This window comes from Gadus morhua, chromosome 2, assembly GCF_902167405.1.
Source record: "Gadus morhua chromosome 2, gadMor3.0, whole genome shotgun sequence".
Taxonomy (NCBI): domain Eukaryota; kingdom Metazoa; phylum Chordata; class Actinopteri; order Gadiformes; family Gadidae; genus Gadus; species Gadus morhua.
In genome coordinates, this window is record NC_044049.1 from 4,520,049 (window position 1) to 4,538,616 (window position 18,568).

Genomic DNA, 18,568 nt, shown 5'->3' on the forward strand with positions numbered 1-18,568 from the left:
ACATTTACCAAGTGACTGTCCGTCACGGTGATGGGTCGGGGGGAAACGTGCTGACATTAATACAATGTTCCGCTTATCGGGATTATCTAAATCTGTGTTTGTATTGAAATGTGTCAATGATCTCGGTACGGTACGCTTTCATTTGGAATTGACTATTTTTATACGCTTGATATGTCCCTGTAAGATTGATCACATTTTAATGTTCACAAAAGTTTTATCACAAAATATTTTTTTATTGAAATGAACAACTCTGCATACAATGCCGGTACAATACAGGGCAGAAAATCGAACAAAAGCAATCAATCAAATATATTAACAAATCAGACTGAAATATTAGAGTTTTTTTGTCATGTCCGTTACGTTTGGTGTCACTTCCGTTTTTTTGCAACACAATCACAACACAACAACTGCCGTGTATTCGTCGCTAACATGGCGGATCTCTATGCAGGGCTAGAGTCTCCCTTGGACAACACAAACGGTGTGTTGAGGCGCTGTAGGGGCCGACCCCGGCTCACCGACACCGACCGGGCCCAGCGACGCCTGGAGTCGCGGAAGAAGTACGACGTGCGGCGGGTTTACCTGGGGGAGTCCCACCGGCGCTGGACGGACCTCCGCAGCCGGACGAGTCTGAGCGACGCCGGCCTGGCGGAGTACCTGATGCTGCTGGACTCGACCTACGGGGAGAAGTATCTGCAGAACCGCCATGGGTATGTTGGGTTAGTTTGTGTTATTATAATGTATTAGTGGTACGTTACTACCACAGTGAGTATGTTTTAACACATTGTTGAATGAAATGTAGCTTCGTGTTGCTGTCTATAATGTTTTGGGTTATGGTCAGAGCTGTTATAAACTATATAGGTGAACACCGAATCAAAGGTTTTCCAGATGGTCGTATCATTACAGACTTTTTTATTTTACTTTTAACAAATCGGGTGTGGTCTATATATTACCACTACACTGACTTTTCTTGGAATCAAAATATGGATAAGGTCATGGCAGAATTGTGTTGAGGGTGTCTGACTGTTTTGAATCCCAATGCGATGTTCCTAAGCAAGATGCCAAAAACGCTACCTTCATGAAATTGGTTCACTCTGGAGACAAGTGTCTGCTGAATGACTAAACAGTTTGAAGATGACATGAACTGCACCATGCCTGGCCTGGTCAAGCTCTGGCGCTGTGCCTTAACTCTTATTGTGTGGGATACTGTGTTGCAGGGAGAAGAATGCCCCCGAAATTCCTGGGAAGCACAAAAAAGGTGGGGCAGCACACGTACAATACAAGATAAAACTGCATTCAAAAAGTATGTCAGGGTGTCAGTCCACATAAAGGGTAGATATAGGTCAGCCTACCCAGTTGTTTGTACCAACTGGTAGGCTGAGCTATCCGTCACTCATTCCGGTGGACACTCCCAGTTGCGGTGTCATTAATGGGTCAGTTTTTAAATGGCTTGTGATGGCTGATCAACGAAATGGCAAAGTAGTATTGTTCACTCCTCCAGGGATTATGGAAGAGGACTCCAGCCTCAAGAGCCTGGTGTCCTGGTACCAAGACCACAGCAACAGCTGCCCCTATGAGCCCCAACTTCGAGGGCTGGAGCCACAGCCCGGCTTCGCCACCGCCGCGGCCTGGCGCTGCCCGGCCGAACACTCCTTCGTGCAGTACCTGCTGCCGCCACCGGGGGACACCAGCGAGTCAGAGCCTGAAGGAGAGGTGGAGGGAAACGGTGAGGGAACAACCAGTAGAAGCCTAGCGCTGGTTAATGGCCCGGTGACCAGGCAGAGGAGGGACTGGGTCAAACGGGCTCAGGAGCGGGAGGAAGGTATGGAGAAACATCGCTGAATGCTGTGAGGATGATGTTGTATATGTTTGCATTTGGTCAGCTGGTTAAACACATGGACATCACAAGCATGTCAAGTAGCGAACATGTTAGGCATCTTTACAAGCTCAGTACCCAAACATCTTTGGGAGCCTTAAGTTATATATTGCTAAAACATGCTAGGTAGCCTAAAATGCTACCTGAAAGTAGCCTTTCATGCTAAGGTGAACGCCAACAACCGGAGGCAGGGCAGGGGTAAAGCAGGCAATCATGCTAACAAAGAAAGACCCAAACCAGGACCCTCTCTGGGAGACCCCAGAATTGACACAAAAAGAGTTCTAACGTATCTCTACTAGAGCTGTCAAGTGATTAAAATATTTAATCGTGATTAATCGCATTAATGTCATAGTTAACTCTAATTAATCGCGATTAATCTCAAATTATTTTTCTATGCTAAATATCCCTTGATTTTTTTGTCCCATAATTCTTCTCATTTTAATTCTCGTATCAACATGATGAAGTGCATCGGCTTGCCTTGTGCAAATGATTTTTTATTGATAACAACATTGGCATATACACTGATCAAAACAGGACGATACAAAAAAAGAGCCTATAGTGCAATTAAACGACTGCTTTGAACAAATGTCATTTGAACATAGCAGTCAGGCTACTGCTTCTTTGTTTTGAGCCAAAGAAAAAAAAAAAAAACTTTTTTTTTTTTTTTTTTTTATAAAATAATTGCGTTAATCGCGCGATAAAAAAATTAACGCCGTTAAATTTGGTTTGCGTTAACGCCGTTAATAACGTGTTTAACTGACAGCTCTAATCTCTACATTGTTTTTTTAGACGTGGGTGAACAACCAGACGTCTGCTCCGCCCGGTCCCCCCCGCCGGCTCCGGAGAACTTTGTCGGGGCGGAGGACCAGGGGAGCCAGAGGTGCGCCGTGGTCCACGTAGCGGGGCGGGGCCTGCAAGACGGGGAGCCGGAGGAGGACCGGAGGAGAGAGGATCACTCGGGAGAAGGCGAAGGAGAGGGGGAAGGCGCTGGGGGTGGTGGGGGAAGAGAGGTGAAGTTTTCGGAGGAGCTGGAGATAACGGCCGGCGGTTACACGTGTGTCGTCATGGCAACTGCCCTGACGGACAAGCTGGTGAAGGCGGAGGCGGAGCCTGCTCTGTCCCACCAAGGGGCGGGGCAATTGGCGGAGTCTGGCCAGGGGGTGGAGCTCGGGGCAGAGTCTGAGCACGCCGAGTTGTTCGGTTCTCAGGGGCTCCAGACCATGATTGACGGCTGCCAGATCCAGGGTCAGAGGTCATCACTGGAAGGCCCCCAGGTAACCGATGATATTGCTGGATTGAAGTGCCCTATGTCACCACCAGGTGTCAAGTCTCTAGTGACATCATAAAAGCAGGCTTTGATGGTGACATCACACCTGTTGATGACTTAGCAGCACTTTATAGAGACAGATCTATTTGGATATTTGTGTCGTTCATTTTTGTTAATTACATTTTATAGTGTCAGTTCAGTTCAGTTATTGGTCAGTTATTGTATTGTCCTGTGATATCACACACCTTCTCTACAAAGCATTCTAAAAACAATTATTTATTTTCTCTATCACAGTTGTTCCTTTCAAGCTGCATGCATGTGTAACAACGGAAAAAATAAGTACAAATATAAAATCAAATAAAAGCACCCAGTCAATCACAACAAACACCTGATCCCGTGAAACCATCTATAACTCAAACCTTCTACTCAAACCTTCTAGTGGGCGGGGCCTAACATCCCTACCAATCCCAGCACTTCTATGTCCTCATCCCCCAATCACACCCAGTTTCTCCCTGTGGCAGCTGATCATCATCACGGGGCCAGGCTATGGGTCTCTGGCCCCTGAGGGCCTCCAGCTCAGCGTGGCTCCCGGGGCCGTGGAGGAGGTCACCTGCACCGTCATCCAGGGCGTGGCCTTCGACCAGGTGTGCCCCTCCGACGCGGAGCTGAGGGCGGCTGAGGAGGACGAAGAGTCCATCTCAGGTCAGTCATCGAACCGTCGTCGGCGGGGTTTGTCAACAAGTTAGTGAGTCCGGATTAATAATTATTATGAACGAATTAGTTATTCGTTCATGTTCCTGACATTTATTTTATTTGGGTTTGTCAACAAGTTAGTGAGTCCGGATTAATAATTATTATGAACGAATTAGTTATTCGTTCATGTTCCTGACATTTATTTTATTTGGATCCCTAGATAGGGCGAATAATTATAATAATTATAACGATCTCGTTGGAGCATGTCTTCCCTGTGCCCTTGAGCAGAATGGAACACCTGCAAGAATAGTGAATCCTAACCAGAGTTGTTTTTGTCCCCCCCTGCAGGTCTGAGTGATAAACACATCCTGGAACCCACCGAGCAACACCTGGAGTCCAGCTGTGAGCGGGATAGGTCCCGCGGCCTCTGCAGGTATAAACACCCAGATGTACATCGTAAAGCTACGTCATAACACGCCTCACCTTAAAGCTACGCTCGGATGGACTTGTCTAACGGCGGCCCGCTCAGCAGGTCCAGGAGAAGCCGTCGCGGCCCGGTCATCGAGGCGGACGGCATGCTGAAGATGTTCCACTGCCCGTACGCCGGCTGCAGCCAGGTGTACGTCGCCATCAGCAGCTACCAGGTAACCCCAAACCCTACCTTTACCTCATTAAATGAAAGCTAATTTGCATAGAGTTAGCTGAAGTTCAACTTTTATCCTTTCCCTTTACACACGCCACGATCACCCATCCGCACTCGAGCCCCCCCCCCCCCACACACACACACACACACGCATGCTATCTTTCCAGAGTCCCTTGCCAACAAGCGTCCCTTTTGAAGTGTTGCAAACTTGAGAGGCAAGAGCTTGAACACCTTGACGCTGAGAACAAACAGATCTTAAACTAGAAGAAGTGGAAAAAGCTGCAAGACGAAATGCATTCAATGAGAGCGCAGGCAGATAGGGACAAGTATGTTGGGCGGACCGGCAAAGAATGCCATTGAGAGCTGCTTCCTGTTTGGCATCGAGGCTGCCTAATCATTCAGCATGCGACATCCTGGAAAAAGATATGGATGCTTCTTAACGATAGCTAAAGCCTTCAGAGATAAGCTCAGCTCATGGTCAAGGTTATGACCAGAAAACAGAATTGAGCTCAGAGCGTTTGCAGACTTCCTTCGAGGCTGTCGGATTCCTAATCTTGAAATCTACCAACGACTGTGGCGAAAACCAAAGAATGTTTACAGAGCTTCCTGATTGGCTAACAGCCAGATGGATCATTGAGATTGAAGATGGAGAATGCCTGGATGGCTTCTTCAGTCAGTTTTTGGAGTTTGTCTCAAAGGAAGCAAAACTAGCGTGTAATCCAGGGACCTCTCTTCACGCTCTGAAGTCTTGGGATGATGAGCAGATGAGGATACTAAATACTTTTCTACTACCGTAATGTTAATGCAGCCAATGAGTTCTCAAGGTATGGATTTGGAAGTAAATGCTTGTTCAAATTAAGGCCTTTGTAAATCGTATTTTGTGCCAAAATATGCAAAATGTATGAATAGTTAAAAAATATGGATCCCTAATATGAAGTGAGTGATAGTTATAAAGCTAAATAGTTAAGAGTTTGAAGGCTGAATACTATTCAGCATTAGAAGCATTATTTACTAAAAAGTGATAGAGTTCTAATTGGGAATAATAAATGATAGAGTTCTAATGCTGAATAGTGAAGAGTTATAGTTCTAATGCTGAATAGTATAACGTCATGGTTCTAATGATGAACAGTAAAGAGTGAGTTCTTCTTCTCTGCAGAACCACGTGAACCTGGTGCACCGGAAGGGCAGGACCAAGGTTTGCCCCCACCCGGGCTGCGGGAAAAAGTTCTACCTGTCCAACCACCTGCACCGTCACATGATCATCCACTCAGGTGGGTTCACCTGTTGTGCCTAGAGAAACCTTTTGCTGCTACTTTCTTACATATACATTAGACTCTGGTATATTTTATTATATTTTAATGTTTACTTTTAGTCTTTATCGGTTCTTTACTTGGTGTTAGGAAATGACTTGTCTTTATCTCTTGTGCGTGTGCCATTTTTCCCTTTCACCTTGGGATAGTGACAATTGTCTTTTCGATTCCTTTGTATTTTTGGTACGTGTGAAAATATTGACAATAAAGCTGAATTTGACTTTGAGTTTGAACGGGGGAAAAAAAGGCCTTTATACTGTAGTGTTGTTGGACAACCTTTATAAAAACGAGTCTCCCTAACCGTGTGCTGTGATGTGGCGCTGCAGGGGTTCGGGACTTCATCTGTGAGACGTGCGGGAAGTCGTTCAAACGCAAGAATCACTTGGAGGTCCACCGGCGTACTCACACCGGGGAGACGCCGCTGCAGTGAGTCCCAGCCACACCTTCAGATAGCTACAGTCAGTGGAGGAACACGTACACCTTCAGATAGCTACAGTCAGCGGAGGAACACGTTCTTAAAGAGACAGTGAACACAAAACCAACTTTTTTTTTGTTTTAAACATAATTTCTCTTAAATGATTGTCAACAAAGTTAGCTTTGCCGTTTTATCACTGTTTCTGAAATAAGTTGCCAATTTAGAGAAAAAAGGGGCATACAGTGATCCTATGTTTTTGCCATTCACCCCAAAACACTGTGAAAGTTCTCGTTTTCGTACACTTATTCTATAACGGCATGTGTGCGTGGATGGGGAAGTGATGCAGCCCAACCCATGTCTGAGGGTTGGGTTTCCTGGACACATAGAGTCTAGTGTAGTGTGTGTGTGTTTGTTTTTGTGTGTGTGTGTGTGTGTGGGGCGATTTATTTAAGGTCTGAGTGAGGCGTAGGCTTCCCGGACACCTAAAGTATAACACTCCATGATCTCCATGATCACACCGCATGTTTATGAAGGACTGGGTGTTAAACCACTTGCATACGACCTGATTCTGGGTCAGGGTGTCGTAAGTAGCAGAGCAACTTACGAGCTCAACAGGGTCTTCTTTCCCCGCTGATTCTGCCAAGCCCGTTCCCTTGGCTGTGGTTTCGCTGGATAGTAGGTAGGGACAGTGGGAATCTCGTTCATCCATTCATGCGCGTCACTAATTAGATGACGAGGCAGTTAAAAATATGTTGTAAATTAAGGGGGATTTAATTTACAACATTGCTCTTTATAACGCTCTAAACAGCTCCACACCGACGATACTTAAAAAAGTATGATAAAGTTGTCATAACCATGGGGATAACACTCCTAAAACTCTCTCATAAAATAAACATTTATTTAATCACACTGTTCGAATTCCTTCTGGAATAGTGCTCACGTGCTCTTTAAAAGTGTCAATCTTTAGAGTTTAGTGTTACAAAGTCATCACATAAGTGACAATGAAACAATTCAACCAGGGTCGGCTTTGCTCAGGAGGTAGAGCAGTTGTCTTGTAACCGAGAGGTTGCTAGTTCAATCCCCAGCTCCTCCTAGCTGATTGTTGATGTGTCCCTGAGCAAGACACTAAACCCTAACTGCTCCTGAGAAGCTGGCTGTCGCCTTGCATGGTTGACTCTGCTGTCGGTGTCAATGTGTGTATTAACAGATGTAAGTCGCTTTGGATAAAAGCGTCTGCCAAATGCCCTAATTGTAATTCTAACCACGAGAAATATGTTCTTTGGATGTACCCTAATTGAAACACCTTCCACACATTAGACCGGAACAATGGGAATATGACAACATTTAAAAGGAGCCGTCCCCTGTCTTCTCTTCAGGTGTGAGGTCTGTGGCTACCAGTGTCGGCAGCGGGCGTCGCTCAACTGGCACATGAAGAAACACCGCACGGAGGAGCAGTACCGCTTCACCTGCCAACACTGCGGCAAGCGCTTCGAGAAGCTCCATAGCGTCAAGTTCCACAGGCTGAAGAGCCACCCCGACCAGCAGGCGTCTGCCCCCTAAATGCCATGAGGCGGTGATGGGAAATGTAGTCTTGTAGTCCTCGGATCAACATCTCTCCCAGACCATCCATGATGCAGACAAAGCACCATCGGGTGGACTGGGTGATGGGGATAGTCGTGTCTCCTGGTCCTCGTAGAAACATCGCTCGTAGAACCATGGTACAAAACAGAGGGGGAACACCAGAGCACCAGAAGCTCTGGGAGAGGGTGACGGGGAAAGTCCTCAAAGTAACTCCGCTCAGAGAGCCGAGGTACCACCATGTTGGGATTTGGAGTGTGTCTCAGAGGGCCATCCATGATGCCACCCAAACACAGCATGCGATAAAGAACAATGCTTGGAAATTTAGTTTTACAGGTGAATGACTAACACTGACCTACAAAGGACCATCTATGGTCTGACAGGCCTCCAAAGATGGGCCCACTGGTCTTCGCTGTGACTGCTATCCAGAATGCCTTCTGTGTTGTAGCTCGGCAGTTAAACCGGTTCACTTGAAACATGGAGGTGTCTGGTTCCAATCCAACGTGCGTCAGGTCGTCAGATGGTTAAACCCAGTCCCAGACATGTGGGTGGTTAGTCTGTGATCACGGTCTGGGCAACGCGGTTAGCAGATCAACAAGCGTCTAACTCCTGCTCAACAGACACAACGAAGTCTCCTTTTGATACGTTAGTTGCTTGGTACTCTTCTGTGTATTCATGTGTCCTTTGGGCGGTGTGTGTTATCAGAGGATGTTGTATGGTCGGATCTGGTTCACGGTTACCGTGACGTGATGCTCCCGTCTCTCCCGACTAGGGTTGAGCGCAGCGCTGCGTTCCGAACGTTGTGTAATCAAATACACCGGTATGGCGGTCTATAAAAAAATCATATCCTAACGAAAATACACACCGTTATTCAGTGTGAACCGGTATAGCGCCCAGCACTAACGCAAGTTGACGCCGCAACACCATGGGGGCGGGGCAGGGGGCGTTAAAAAACGCCAGGCACCGTTATGAGGAACCGAAAGATATTTATCAGTCACAGCACTCACAGCAGCCTCTTCGGGTAAGTTGAGTAATTGAATGCCAACCGTAAATCTTGCATATCAAGTAGGCTAGCAAACACCGTTGCCATTCAACTCGGTGTCCTCTGACTTTCTGCTTAATGTGAAACTCATAACAAGTCGGGCATGTAAGCAAGTGTGTGCGGTTTCGTTTTATTAAGTACCGGTTCGAGAACCGTTTTAGCACCGGAACCGAAAAGTACCGAGTAGGCACCGGTATCGGATAAAACCCAAATGATACCCATCCCTACTCCCGACTCCTCCCCTGGCTCCTCCCTCTCCATTCTACCCAATGATTCATCCTCTGTTTCTTTCTTTTGTTTTATTTCTAAAGCGATGCACTTTGTCCTTCCCCTGTTTGCTCATGTAATTTATGGAAATAAGACAGAAGTTATTATTGTACAGTATTTATGAAACTTGTTTAAGATAAAGAGGCTAGTAAGAGTGTGTTACAAGTCCTTGTTTACAATTGGGCTCTTTTGGATTGGCTTGAGAGGTTAGGCTAGTAAGAGTGTGTTACAAGTCCTTGTTTACAATTGGGCTCTTTTGGATTGGCTTGAGAGGTTAGGCTAGTAAGAGTGTGTTACAAATCCTTGTTTACAATTGGGCTCTTTTGGATTGGCTTGAGAGGTAAGGGTTAACCCAACCCCTAACCCTCTCCTTCAAACACCTTCGGTCAGCTATACTTTACTGTTCAGTAGATTATTTTAATCCACAGCGTTGGGTAGAACCCCTACCGGCTATGTCATGAAAAGACTCTGAATCCAGTCGCAAAGTAGCAAGTATGATAACCAAATAGGAAAGGTTTCTGCCACAGAATGAAAGGAATGGTTGGCTTTAAGGTATTTGACGTCTGTTACATTTGTGACTATGTTGCCGACAGGTCCACGGTTTATGTATTTTAAAGTGTATCTAGTGCAGTGTTCACCCTCTTCAGGCCTGGTAGGCCTGCCATCAGGCCAACATTTCAAACAAAACCAATAAGGCTTCGTTACCCTGACACGATAAGATCACACCAAAAACGACGGCGTTGCGCGAATACATAAAGGGTGAATAAAAGGCTAAGTTTGGAAAAAAATATCGAATACTATTTTTAAATGTCAAAAATCTTAAGTAATGTGATTATAGAGGAACAGTGACAACTGAACCGTGTTCATGATGTGAAATGTTTTGATAAGTTCGTATTTATTTTTCTGCAATAAATGCACTTTATTTAAGTCATCTTCTCCTTGTGATCACTTTGTTGTATTTCCTGATATACCAAGTGAATCAACATTTGAATATTCAAATGTTCGTCGCCTGCTTTTGCAGCAGAGTGGAACGCTCACGTCGTAGTGTTCTCGGGAGAAGGGCATAGGATTAAAAGAGAAAAAACGCCAAATTGGGGACTTATTTCAGTAACTGACAAAATGGCATCTATTACTATGTTCACGATAATATAAGACAAATAACCATCTTTAAAACAAAAGAAAATGTGGTTTTGAGTTAAATTGCTCTTTAAAGTTTTTCTAGGGGAAAACCTTAGATAATGAGTGTCTTCCATCGATTATTTTGGTCGTAGGTTAACCGTTGACTAACTCCTGTTGTGTCAGCTTGAAGTTCGGTAAGGCAACACCCGTCCCTCTTCCAAAGTATGAGGTCACCAGGAAGCCTGTGATTTCAGGGAATGACCTGCAAATGGACGCATTCAATTTTGTGTAAATAAGATGATAGGCTCATAACACGATAACGTTTTGAGTTCTACTTCCGCGCTATGAAGGTTATTTGTTTCTAGTTGACTACGCCGGTCCTCTATGAGAGTATTGATACAAAGGTAATCTCAGTTGCGCTTTCTGTGCGGCCGGTACCCAACAGAATCGGGCATCACAAAGCATTATGCCGTAGACTAGAGGGAGGGTGATTGATGTGGTCGCCCTCGTAAGCCTCCAGGCATCTGCTGGGCAGGTGCACCCAGCCGACCAACCGGTCATGCAAATAACCAGCCGGCCGAGCAAGCTCCACATGGAATTTAGTTTCAACAAGGAATAAATGTTATGTGGTATTATTTATAGTAAATATTTTGACCTGCACGGGTGTGTGTGTGTGTGTGTGTGTGTGTGTGTGTGTGTGTGTGTGTGTGTGTGTGTGTGTGTGTGTGTGTGTGTGTGTGTGTGTGTGTGTGTGTGTGTGTGTGTGTGTGTGTGTGTGTTTGCGGAAGACATGGTTCTGTTTGTGTGAGACAGGGTTGTGTGTGTGAGATGGTTCTCTGGGTGGATGTGTGTGTGCGTGATGACTCAGTGGATGGATGTGTGAGTGAGTGATGGTTCTGTTGGTGGATGTGTGTGTGTGTGTGAGATGGTTCTGTTAGGGGATGTGTGTGTGCGTGATGGTTCTGTGGATGGTTGTGTGAGTGAGTGATGGTTCTGTGGGTGGATGTGTGTGAGTGAGATGGTTCTGTTAGGGGATGTGTGTGTGCGTGATGGTTGTGTGAGTGAGTGATGGTTCTGTGGGTGGATGTGTGTGAGTGAGATGGTTCTGTTGGTGGATGTGCGTGTGTGTGAGATGGTTCTCTTGGTGGATGTGTGTGTGTGAGATGGTTCTGTGGATGGTTGTGTGAGTGAGTGATGGTTCTGTGTGTGGATGTGTGTGAGTGAGATGGTTCTGTTAGGGGATGTGTGTGTGCGTGATGGTTCTGTGGTGGATGTGTGTGTGCGTGATGGTTCTGTGGGTGAATGTGTGTGTGCGTGATGGTTCTGTGGATGGTTGTGTGTGTGCGTGATGGTTCTGTGGGTGAATGTGTGTGTGCGTGATGTAGCCATGGTTTTCTGTTGGGGAGCAGAGGGAGAGGAGGGGGCGGGGCCTCCCTCAGGTGTGTGCTCTGGGGAAGCTCTATGCTGCGTGACTACGCACAGGCTCCGCCCACCCTCCCCCCTCCCCCGACCTATATCAACATCCCAGCCCTGAACACTGTTAGCGGGGAAGATCATCCACAGTGACTCGCATAGAGCAAGAGAGAGAGGGCGTGGTGAGAGAAGAGAGAGAGAGAGAGAGAGAAAGAGAGAGTGAGAGAGAGAGTGACTACAGAGAGAGAGAGAGAGAGAGAGAGAGAACCTATTGAGAGAGTGACTACAGAGAGGGAGAGAGAGAGAAACAGAGACTACTGGGAAAACAGAATCGGTGGACTCCTGTTATCGTACAGAGCTCAGCTTCCACAGTAACTGCCTCCTCTCCAGCTACACGTCAGCCCTCGACACACCTGTCCTCCCGCCAGCTTCCAGGAAAAATTACCCCAACAGGTGAGCAAAGCCAAGGTTTACTTAGATTTGATATGTAATCTGTGTTTTTGTGTGTCTGTGTGTGTGTGTGTTTGTTTGTTTGTGTGTAGCACAGGTGTCAGATTTATTGTTGTTTTGTCCCGGTTAAATAGGGTGACGTGACAATAGGATTCAACAAAGGTCCTCTTGTCTTGTCCCCTGAGAATGAGACGGCAATTACTGCTCCTCTCTGAGAAAAGCTTTGAGTTCAGTTTGGTGACTGTCGAGGTGAAACACTAAATGAATTTAGTTTTGAAAATAAACTCATGTTGTTCATCTTTATGTATTCAGACAACTTCCAGGGAGAGAATATATATAGATGATAACTTTGTATCACTCGAAAATGATCGTAACTAACTGTAGATCGAAAAAGCTACTGTAAATATGGCGTTTCAAATGTATATCTTATAGTCACAAGTGTCTTAGAAATGATATCTACGGTTTGTTGTATGGGTATGGGTTATTTCATCACTTCTTCAGTGTGTGTGTGTGCGTGTGTGTGTGTGTGTGTGTGTGTGTATAACAGTACATATACAGTCCAATAAAAGAGAAGAGGAAAGGCTTGAGAACAAGGAACTGCATCACTGGGTGGATTGTAATTATATATATTTTTTTGGATTTGCAAGTGACATTTGCATTTGAATGCTCACCTGGCTTGCTAATGATCTGGCCATGTGCTCCCCTGGTCAGGTACGAACCTGTCCAGGTACTTCCCTGACCAGGGGAGGTACACAGCTGGCAGGTACTTGTCGGTTGATAACCTGGACAGGTACTCCCCTGACCAGGTACTCCCCTGACCAGGTACTCCCCTGGCCAGGTACTCCCCTGACCAGGCACTCCCCTGGCCAGGCACTCCCCTGGCCAGGCACTCCCCTGGCCAGGCACTCCCCTGGCCAGGTACTCACCTGGCCAGGTATTCCCCTGATCAGGTACTCACCTGGCCAGGTACTCCCCTGGCCAGGTACTCCCCTGACCAGGTACTCCCCTGGCCAGGTACTCCCTGGCCAGGTACTCCCCTGGCCAGGTACTCAGCTGGTCAGGTAATCAGCTGGTCAGGTAATAAACTGGCCAGATATTCCCCTGGTTGGTTATTCAGCTGGCCAGTTAGCCAGTTTTGTAGGGGACTTACTGGCAGAGCATTAGGAAATAAGACGTAGAAAAGCCAGCACTGGTTGTAGTCTGGAGTCACAGCTCATTATTGGACTTTAGTGTTTTCAAACCTTCTCTGGCCTGTGTGTATGATTAACTCTGTTGTTGTCCAGGCAACCGGGCAAACAACCTAACTGGTCTCATATTCGTTAAACTCTTTGTAAGTGCTAATGTCTTTTTGGCTGTCTTGCGTAGCAAATCATTTACTTTTCGATGTCGGTAAATCGCGTCTTTACACAATATCTAGGTACAATGAGAGCAACCGTGAAGCACTTTGAATGCTCTGTAAGAATCCATGTAATGAAATGTCTGACTGACGTGTACTACAAACCTCCTTCCAAACCAGATGTTTTCACAGACCCACCCTGTTGTCCACAAACACAATGGGTGGTGTGTTGGGGGGGGGGGGGGGGGGGGGTCAATGTTTGCGGACAACATTGTGTCTGTTTCAGAGACGAGACATAAAGGCCCATCTGGTTCTGAGTGGTCCCTTCAGCGCCAGAGACAGACGGCCCCTGATCACTGTTGATACCCTGCGTTCTGATCAGAAGACACCACATCGTGTTAGTTTGTCACATGCTTGGTGTGCGCACATAGGCACGTGAAACTTCAGGTGCAATTGGGAACAAAGCTCATGATATTTTACGTGCTTTGCTGAATAAAAAACTGTACCAATAAAAAAACCACGCGCCTAAGCAGGTGGTTATGACCTCTATGGTCTTCGGGGTGTGTGTGTGTGTGTGTGTGTGTGTGTGTGTGTGTGTGTGTGTGTGTGTGTGTGTGTGTGTGTGTGTGTGTGTGTGTGTGTGTGTGTGTGTGTGTGTGTGTGTGTGTGTGTGTGTGTGCATGCGTGCGTTTGGGTACGGCTCGGTAGTATAATAGCTCTGTTGAGGAAGTAGTTTATTGCCCGATTCTTCCCGTAAATTGGTGTGTTAGTTGTGTGTTGTGCGTTGTGTTTTCAGCCGTTGCGTTCCCTTCTTCCACTCAATATCAATTTCTTACTCAGAGGAATGTCAAGGACAGGCCGGGCAAATAGAGCCGCTGGTCCCGGGCTCCGACCTCACGTCGGACCCACCCCCTTATTTGTTCACAGTGACGCGGTTCCATTTTGTCATTGACTCTAAACCTCATGATACAAACAGCCTATATTTAGCCCAGTGGAAATGCTACGGTGGGAATGCTTGATATCCTCACGGAAGGTAATGGCAGTGTTTATAAAATGTGTATCGAGCATTGATAAAAGGATCAGATAACTATTGGCCTGCAGACGGCCATGTGAGCAGGCCAGGCGTTGCTGCTTGGAGCTCCTGATGTCTCTCAGGTGTTTAACTTTCTCAAGCCCGCAGGCTCACACACTGTCAACTGAGTGACTGCATGAACCTCTCAGGGGTATTTACATGGAATGAAACCAAACTACTGTTCCCAGTGTTGGCTATCGTTGTCTGAGGTTAGCGTAGAATGAATGGATGTAAATGATGTACAACGCACATTTTAATAAATGAAATGAAATTTCTAAACAATTCGTACCTGTGTTTTTACAGGTAGACCACATCCACAGTAAACATGGGCTGCTTCGGGTTCCTCAAATTCATGATGTTTATCTTCAACGGCCTCATCTTTGTAAGTGTAACTTCCTTGTTTTGAAAAGAAACCTTTGATAAATGCCCGACACTATGACATCTGAAGGCTGATAAAAAACAGCTTGTTGTTTTACTGAGAGATTTCATCTGCAGCAACTTTTTACTACCTTGTGAGTTGTTTCGGTTATCATTTGATGCGTCCATTTTTATCTTCCTCTCCCATCACCTCCTCTTCAACCCCACCCCCTCTCTTCCACCTCATCCACCCCACTATCTTCTCCTCCAACTCCTCCTCTCCCACCTCTCCCCCCACACCTCCTCCGTCTCCTCCACGACCTCTCTCACCCTACATTCCTCCTCCAAACAATCACCTCCTTCTCTCCCTTCCACCCCATCTCCTTCCACTCCCTCCTTCCTCCTTCTCCACCTCTTCCTCCTCCTCCACCACCTCCTCCTCTCTCCCCCAGTTGGCGGGGGCTGCCCTCCTGGGCGTGGGTATCTGGGTGAAGGTGGACAGTAGGTCCATCATGGGTCTACTCAACAGTATGGAAGGGGCACCAGAGGAGCTGGGCCAGCTGCTCAACGTGGGCTACCTGCTGATCGCCATCGGAGTGGTGCTGGTGGTCATCGGCTTCCTGGGTTGCTGCGGCGCCATCAAGGAGAGCCGCTGTATGCTCATGCTGGTAGGTCTCACCCCTGGCGGGTCTGACCGCTGGTAGGTCTCACCCGTGGTAGGTCTGACCGCTGGTAGTTCTCACCCGTGGTAGGTCTGACTGCTGGTCGGTCTCACCTCTGGTAGGTCTGACCCCTGGTCAGTCTCACCTCTGGTAGGTCTCACCCGTGGTAGGTCTCACCCCTGGTAGGTCTGACTGCTGGTCAGTCTCACCTCTGGTAGGTCTGACTCCTGGTCGGTCTCACCCCTGGTAGGTCTCAACTTTGGTAGGACATGAGCATGTAGTTCCTTTGATGGCCTTTAGGTGGTCTCAGGTGTGATGTGGTACACCTGAAGGCCGATAGCCTTTTTTGGCTAACTCAATTGTTTCCTTTTAATAGCACTGGCAGTTTAATGGTTGAACGAACTATACATGTTATGTTTGTAAGTTCTTTGTATTGTCCTGATGTTTTCATTGCAATTGACGAGGCTCTCCTGTCCTTGCAGTTCTTCATCATCATTCTGGTGATCTTCCTGGCGGAGGTGGCCGGTGCGGTGGTGATCTTGGTGTTCAAACCAGCGGTGGGTAGACTCAGATTCCAACACATGTGTTATGGCTTCAATTCAAATCCAAGGTTTTTGGAAAGTCAGCGGTATTCGTTTAACTCCTTTGACCTTCCAGGCGAAGGAGTTGATTGGGAAAGTGGGGGACGCCGCGAAGAAGAGTATCGTAAAAGATTATGGCTCCGATCATGACGTCACCCAACTTTGGAACTCTACCATGGATGCGGTATGTTGCTATGGCGACACAATGGGATGTGATCTACCTTGGATGTAACTTGCAACACGATTTCTTACCCCGCCATTTATACTTCCTTCCTGTTCTGTTAGCTGAAATGCTGTGGATTCTACAACTACACCGACTTCACAAACTCGACATACTTCACTGACAACAAAGTCTACCCGAGCCAGTGCTGCCAGCAGAGGTTGCTCTGTACTGAAGCTGAAGCATCCAACAACGCGGTAGGTCCTTGTCAATCACAAGTCCCCTGGCTAGACTAACTATGTCATGGAGATCATCTGTCGACCTATACCTTATACATTTTTAAGAGTTCATTATTCCCACTTTGTATTTTTTTCCCAGACATCAATAACTGGTTGCTTCCCGAAGATTGTGCAGCTTATTGAGGACAACTCGGTTGCGATTATTGGGGTCGCATTGGGAATCGCTGCTCTAGAGGTACAGTAAAGGACCTAATGTTGGTGGTTTATTTCACATTGTAAAATGATAATGTATCATAGTCTAACCACATTTCAGGAAAATTGCAGTTACTACTAAAGTGGAAGTCACGCTGTGTATTTTTTATGTAAGAGAGAACTGCTTCATGCGTTGGGAGGGGAGTGCGGGCTGCAACATCTTTCTTTGAATCTCCATGGGTCCATTTGGGGAACAATTACCTCAATGGTCCAACTTCTCTGCGATTCTGGGAGATAAATTAGAGGATTTGGTGTATGAGGCAGATATATCTTCTAGTAGAAACTAGTGATGGGTCGTTTGCGACCGAATCAGTTCCGAGGAACGACTCTTTAACAAGAACGAATAGACCTGATTCCACGTTTCAGTTCACTCTCGTTCGTCTCTATCATTCGTTCTCCCAGACTCGACTCCCACTCGCTGACTCCCTGTTCAGTGTGTTAAGTTAGCAGAGTGGTGAAGAGGGACTAGCCTGGGCCACAATGATTAACATGATTAACCACTACCGGAAACGCGACTGAACGAATGAATGAACAAACGATCCTGAACTGTTCTTCTTGGCGAATTGACCGATGCAAACTGAATCAAGGAAAATAATAATGTAATCCATCAATAATAGAAACCAGCCAAGGGTGACACTTCCCATTTAAGATCACATTTTTCGTCATAATAATAATAATAATGATAATAATATTGAATAAGTCATACATGTAAGGCATTTGTATCAGCAGGACAAAACTCTGTCAGCCTACTAAATTTGGCCGGTAGCCCTACTGTACATTTAAATGTGCCTCTCCCTTTTCCATCAGCTCCTTGCCATGATCGTCGCCATGACCCTCTACTGTAAGATCGGTTCAAAGAATGGATGACGGACCGATGGCAGTTCTAACCAAATGATTCTTCCTTGATCACAGCAATGAGTAGTGGACTTTGTGCAATCAGTAGACTTATCCTGCTCATCGCCAATGGCATGAACTTAAATTTGTTTTAGATTGTTTTTGTTTGTATACCAAATCTAATTGATGCCTCGAATTAATATCTGTATTTATTTAGGATAGCGCTACACTTGAAAGCAATTAGGCTCACATTTCTCACACTCGCCGTTCCGTTAAGGACTTCTGTCTTTGGTTTACACTGTTCAGAAATTCCTGTGGATTAACCAAACTATTTTTAAAACAGAACACTGTGGTTTAAATCTTTTGTATTCAGATTACTGTATAAATGCCCGGAAGGTTATTTTGACGTTATTTTAATGTTATGGTGACAAGGATTTTGAAATAAAGTGAAGTTTATTTCTCTACAGCTCGACTCAATTATTGGCTAATGTAAACTGAACCCTAAACAGAACTGGAAGCACTATAAACTGTATATCACTGTACTGCCCTACAAAGGCAAAGTGCAGTAACTACGTATTTTGTCAAAATTGAGTTCAGACTGAAAATGGGTTTTATAACACCTTCTTTGTCTTGAGACAAAAACTATTGTTCTTCCTATAAAGGTATTAATTGAGAGTATCACCACTATTGTACCTGAAACAGGTTTGGCCGGCCAGTATGAATACTTTGAAGGCATTTTTCTCAGTTTCAATGTTGGCGTAGTTACTGCGCTTTGCCTTTGTAGGGCAGTGTAGATGTATACCAATACTGATATAGTATATTACTATGTACTAGAACTATGAACAGTTTGTTTAACCAATCTATCGCAGCGACATATTCGTTTATTGGACAGGTCATAGTAAAATGTGTTGCCGTTGCTGTTCATCATCAGCAACACATTTTACTACTGGCTCAAATGACCATTTAAATGTTACAACAACTCATTTATTTCTCTCATAAGAAGAA

The 18,568-nt window shown here is 45.9% G+C and overlaps 2 protein-coding genes across 6 annotated transcripts; both read left to right on the forward strand.

The window, feature by feature from the left end:
* Nucleotides 1-15: 15 nt before the first annotated feature.
* Nucleotides 16-10,019, forward strand: znf653 (zinc finger protein 653). 3 transcript variants are annotated; one of them, XM_030376699.1, is made up of 10 exons: nucleotides 16-707; nucleotides 1,215-1,255; nucleotides 1,499-1,819; nucleotides 2,663-3,147; nucleotides 3,662-3,842; nucleotides 4,182-4,266; nucleotides 4,363-4,477; nucleotides 5,633-5,747; nucleotides 6,113-6,212; nucleotides 7,578-10,019. In XM_030376699.1, exons 1-10 carry the CDS (start codon nucleotides 241-243, stop codon nucleotides 7,759-7,761), a joined length of 2,094 nt encoding a protein of 697 aa, XP_030232559.1. In that variant the 5' UTR covers nucleotides 16-240; the 3' UTR covers nucleotides 7,762-10,019. The 3 variants fall into 3 exon arrangements, with proteins under 3 accessions (XP_030232559.1, XP_030232568.1, XP_030232577.1); XM_030376708.1 differs by having other exon boundaries at nucleotides 4,366-4,477; XM_030376717.1 differs by having other exon boundaries at nucleotides 1,499-1,723.
* A 1,745-nt stretch (nucleotides 10,020-11,764) lies between these two features.
* Nucleotides 11,765-18,029, forward strand: tspan34b (tetraspanin 34b). 3 transcript variants are annotated; one of them, XM_030345815.1, is made up of 8 exons: nucleotides 11,765-12,073; nucleotides 14,782-14,860; nucleotides 15,288-15,503; nucleotides 15,980-16,054; nucleotides 16,155-16,262; nucleotides 16,364-16,495; nucleotides 16,617-16,712; nucleotides 17,537-18,029. In XM_030345815.1, the coding sequence occupies exons 2-8, from the start codon at nucleotides 14,804-14,806 to the stop codon at nucleotides 17,594-17,596; spliced, it is 744 nt and encodes a 247-aa protein (XP_030201675.1). In that variant the 5' UTR covers nucleotides 11,765-12,073; nucleotides 14,782-14,803; the 3' UTR covers nucleotides 17,597-18,029. The 3 variants fall into 3 exon arrangements, with proteins under 3 accessions (XP_030201675.1, XP_030201685.1, XP_030201692.1); XM_030345825.1 differs by lacking the exon at nucleotides 11,765-12,073 and adding an exon at nucleotides 14,307-14,439; XM_030345832.1 differs by lacking the exon at nucleotides 11,765-12,073 and adding an exon at nucleotides 14,543-14,561.
* Nucleotides 18,030-18,568: the final 539 nt, after the last annotated feature.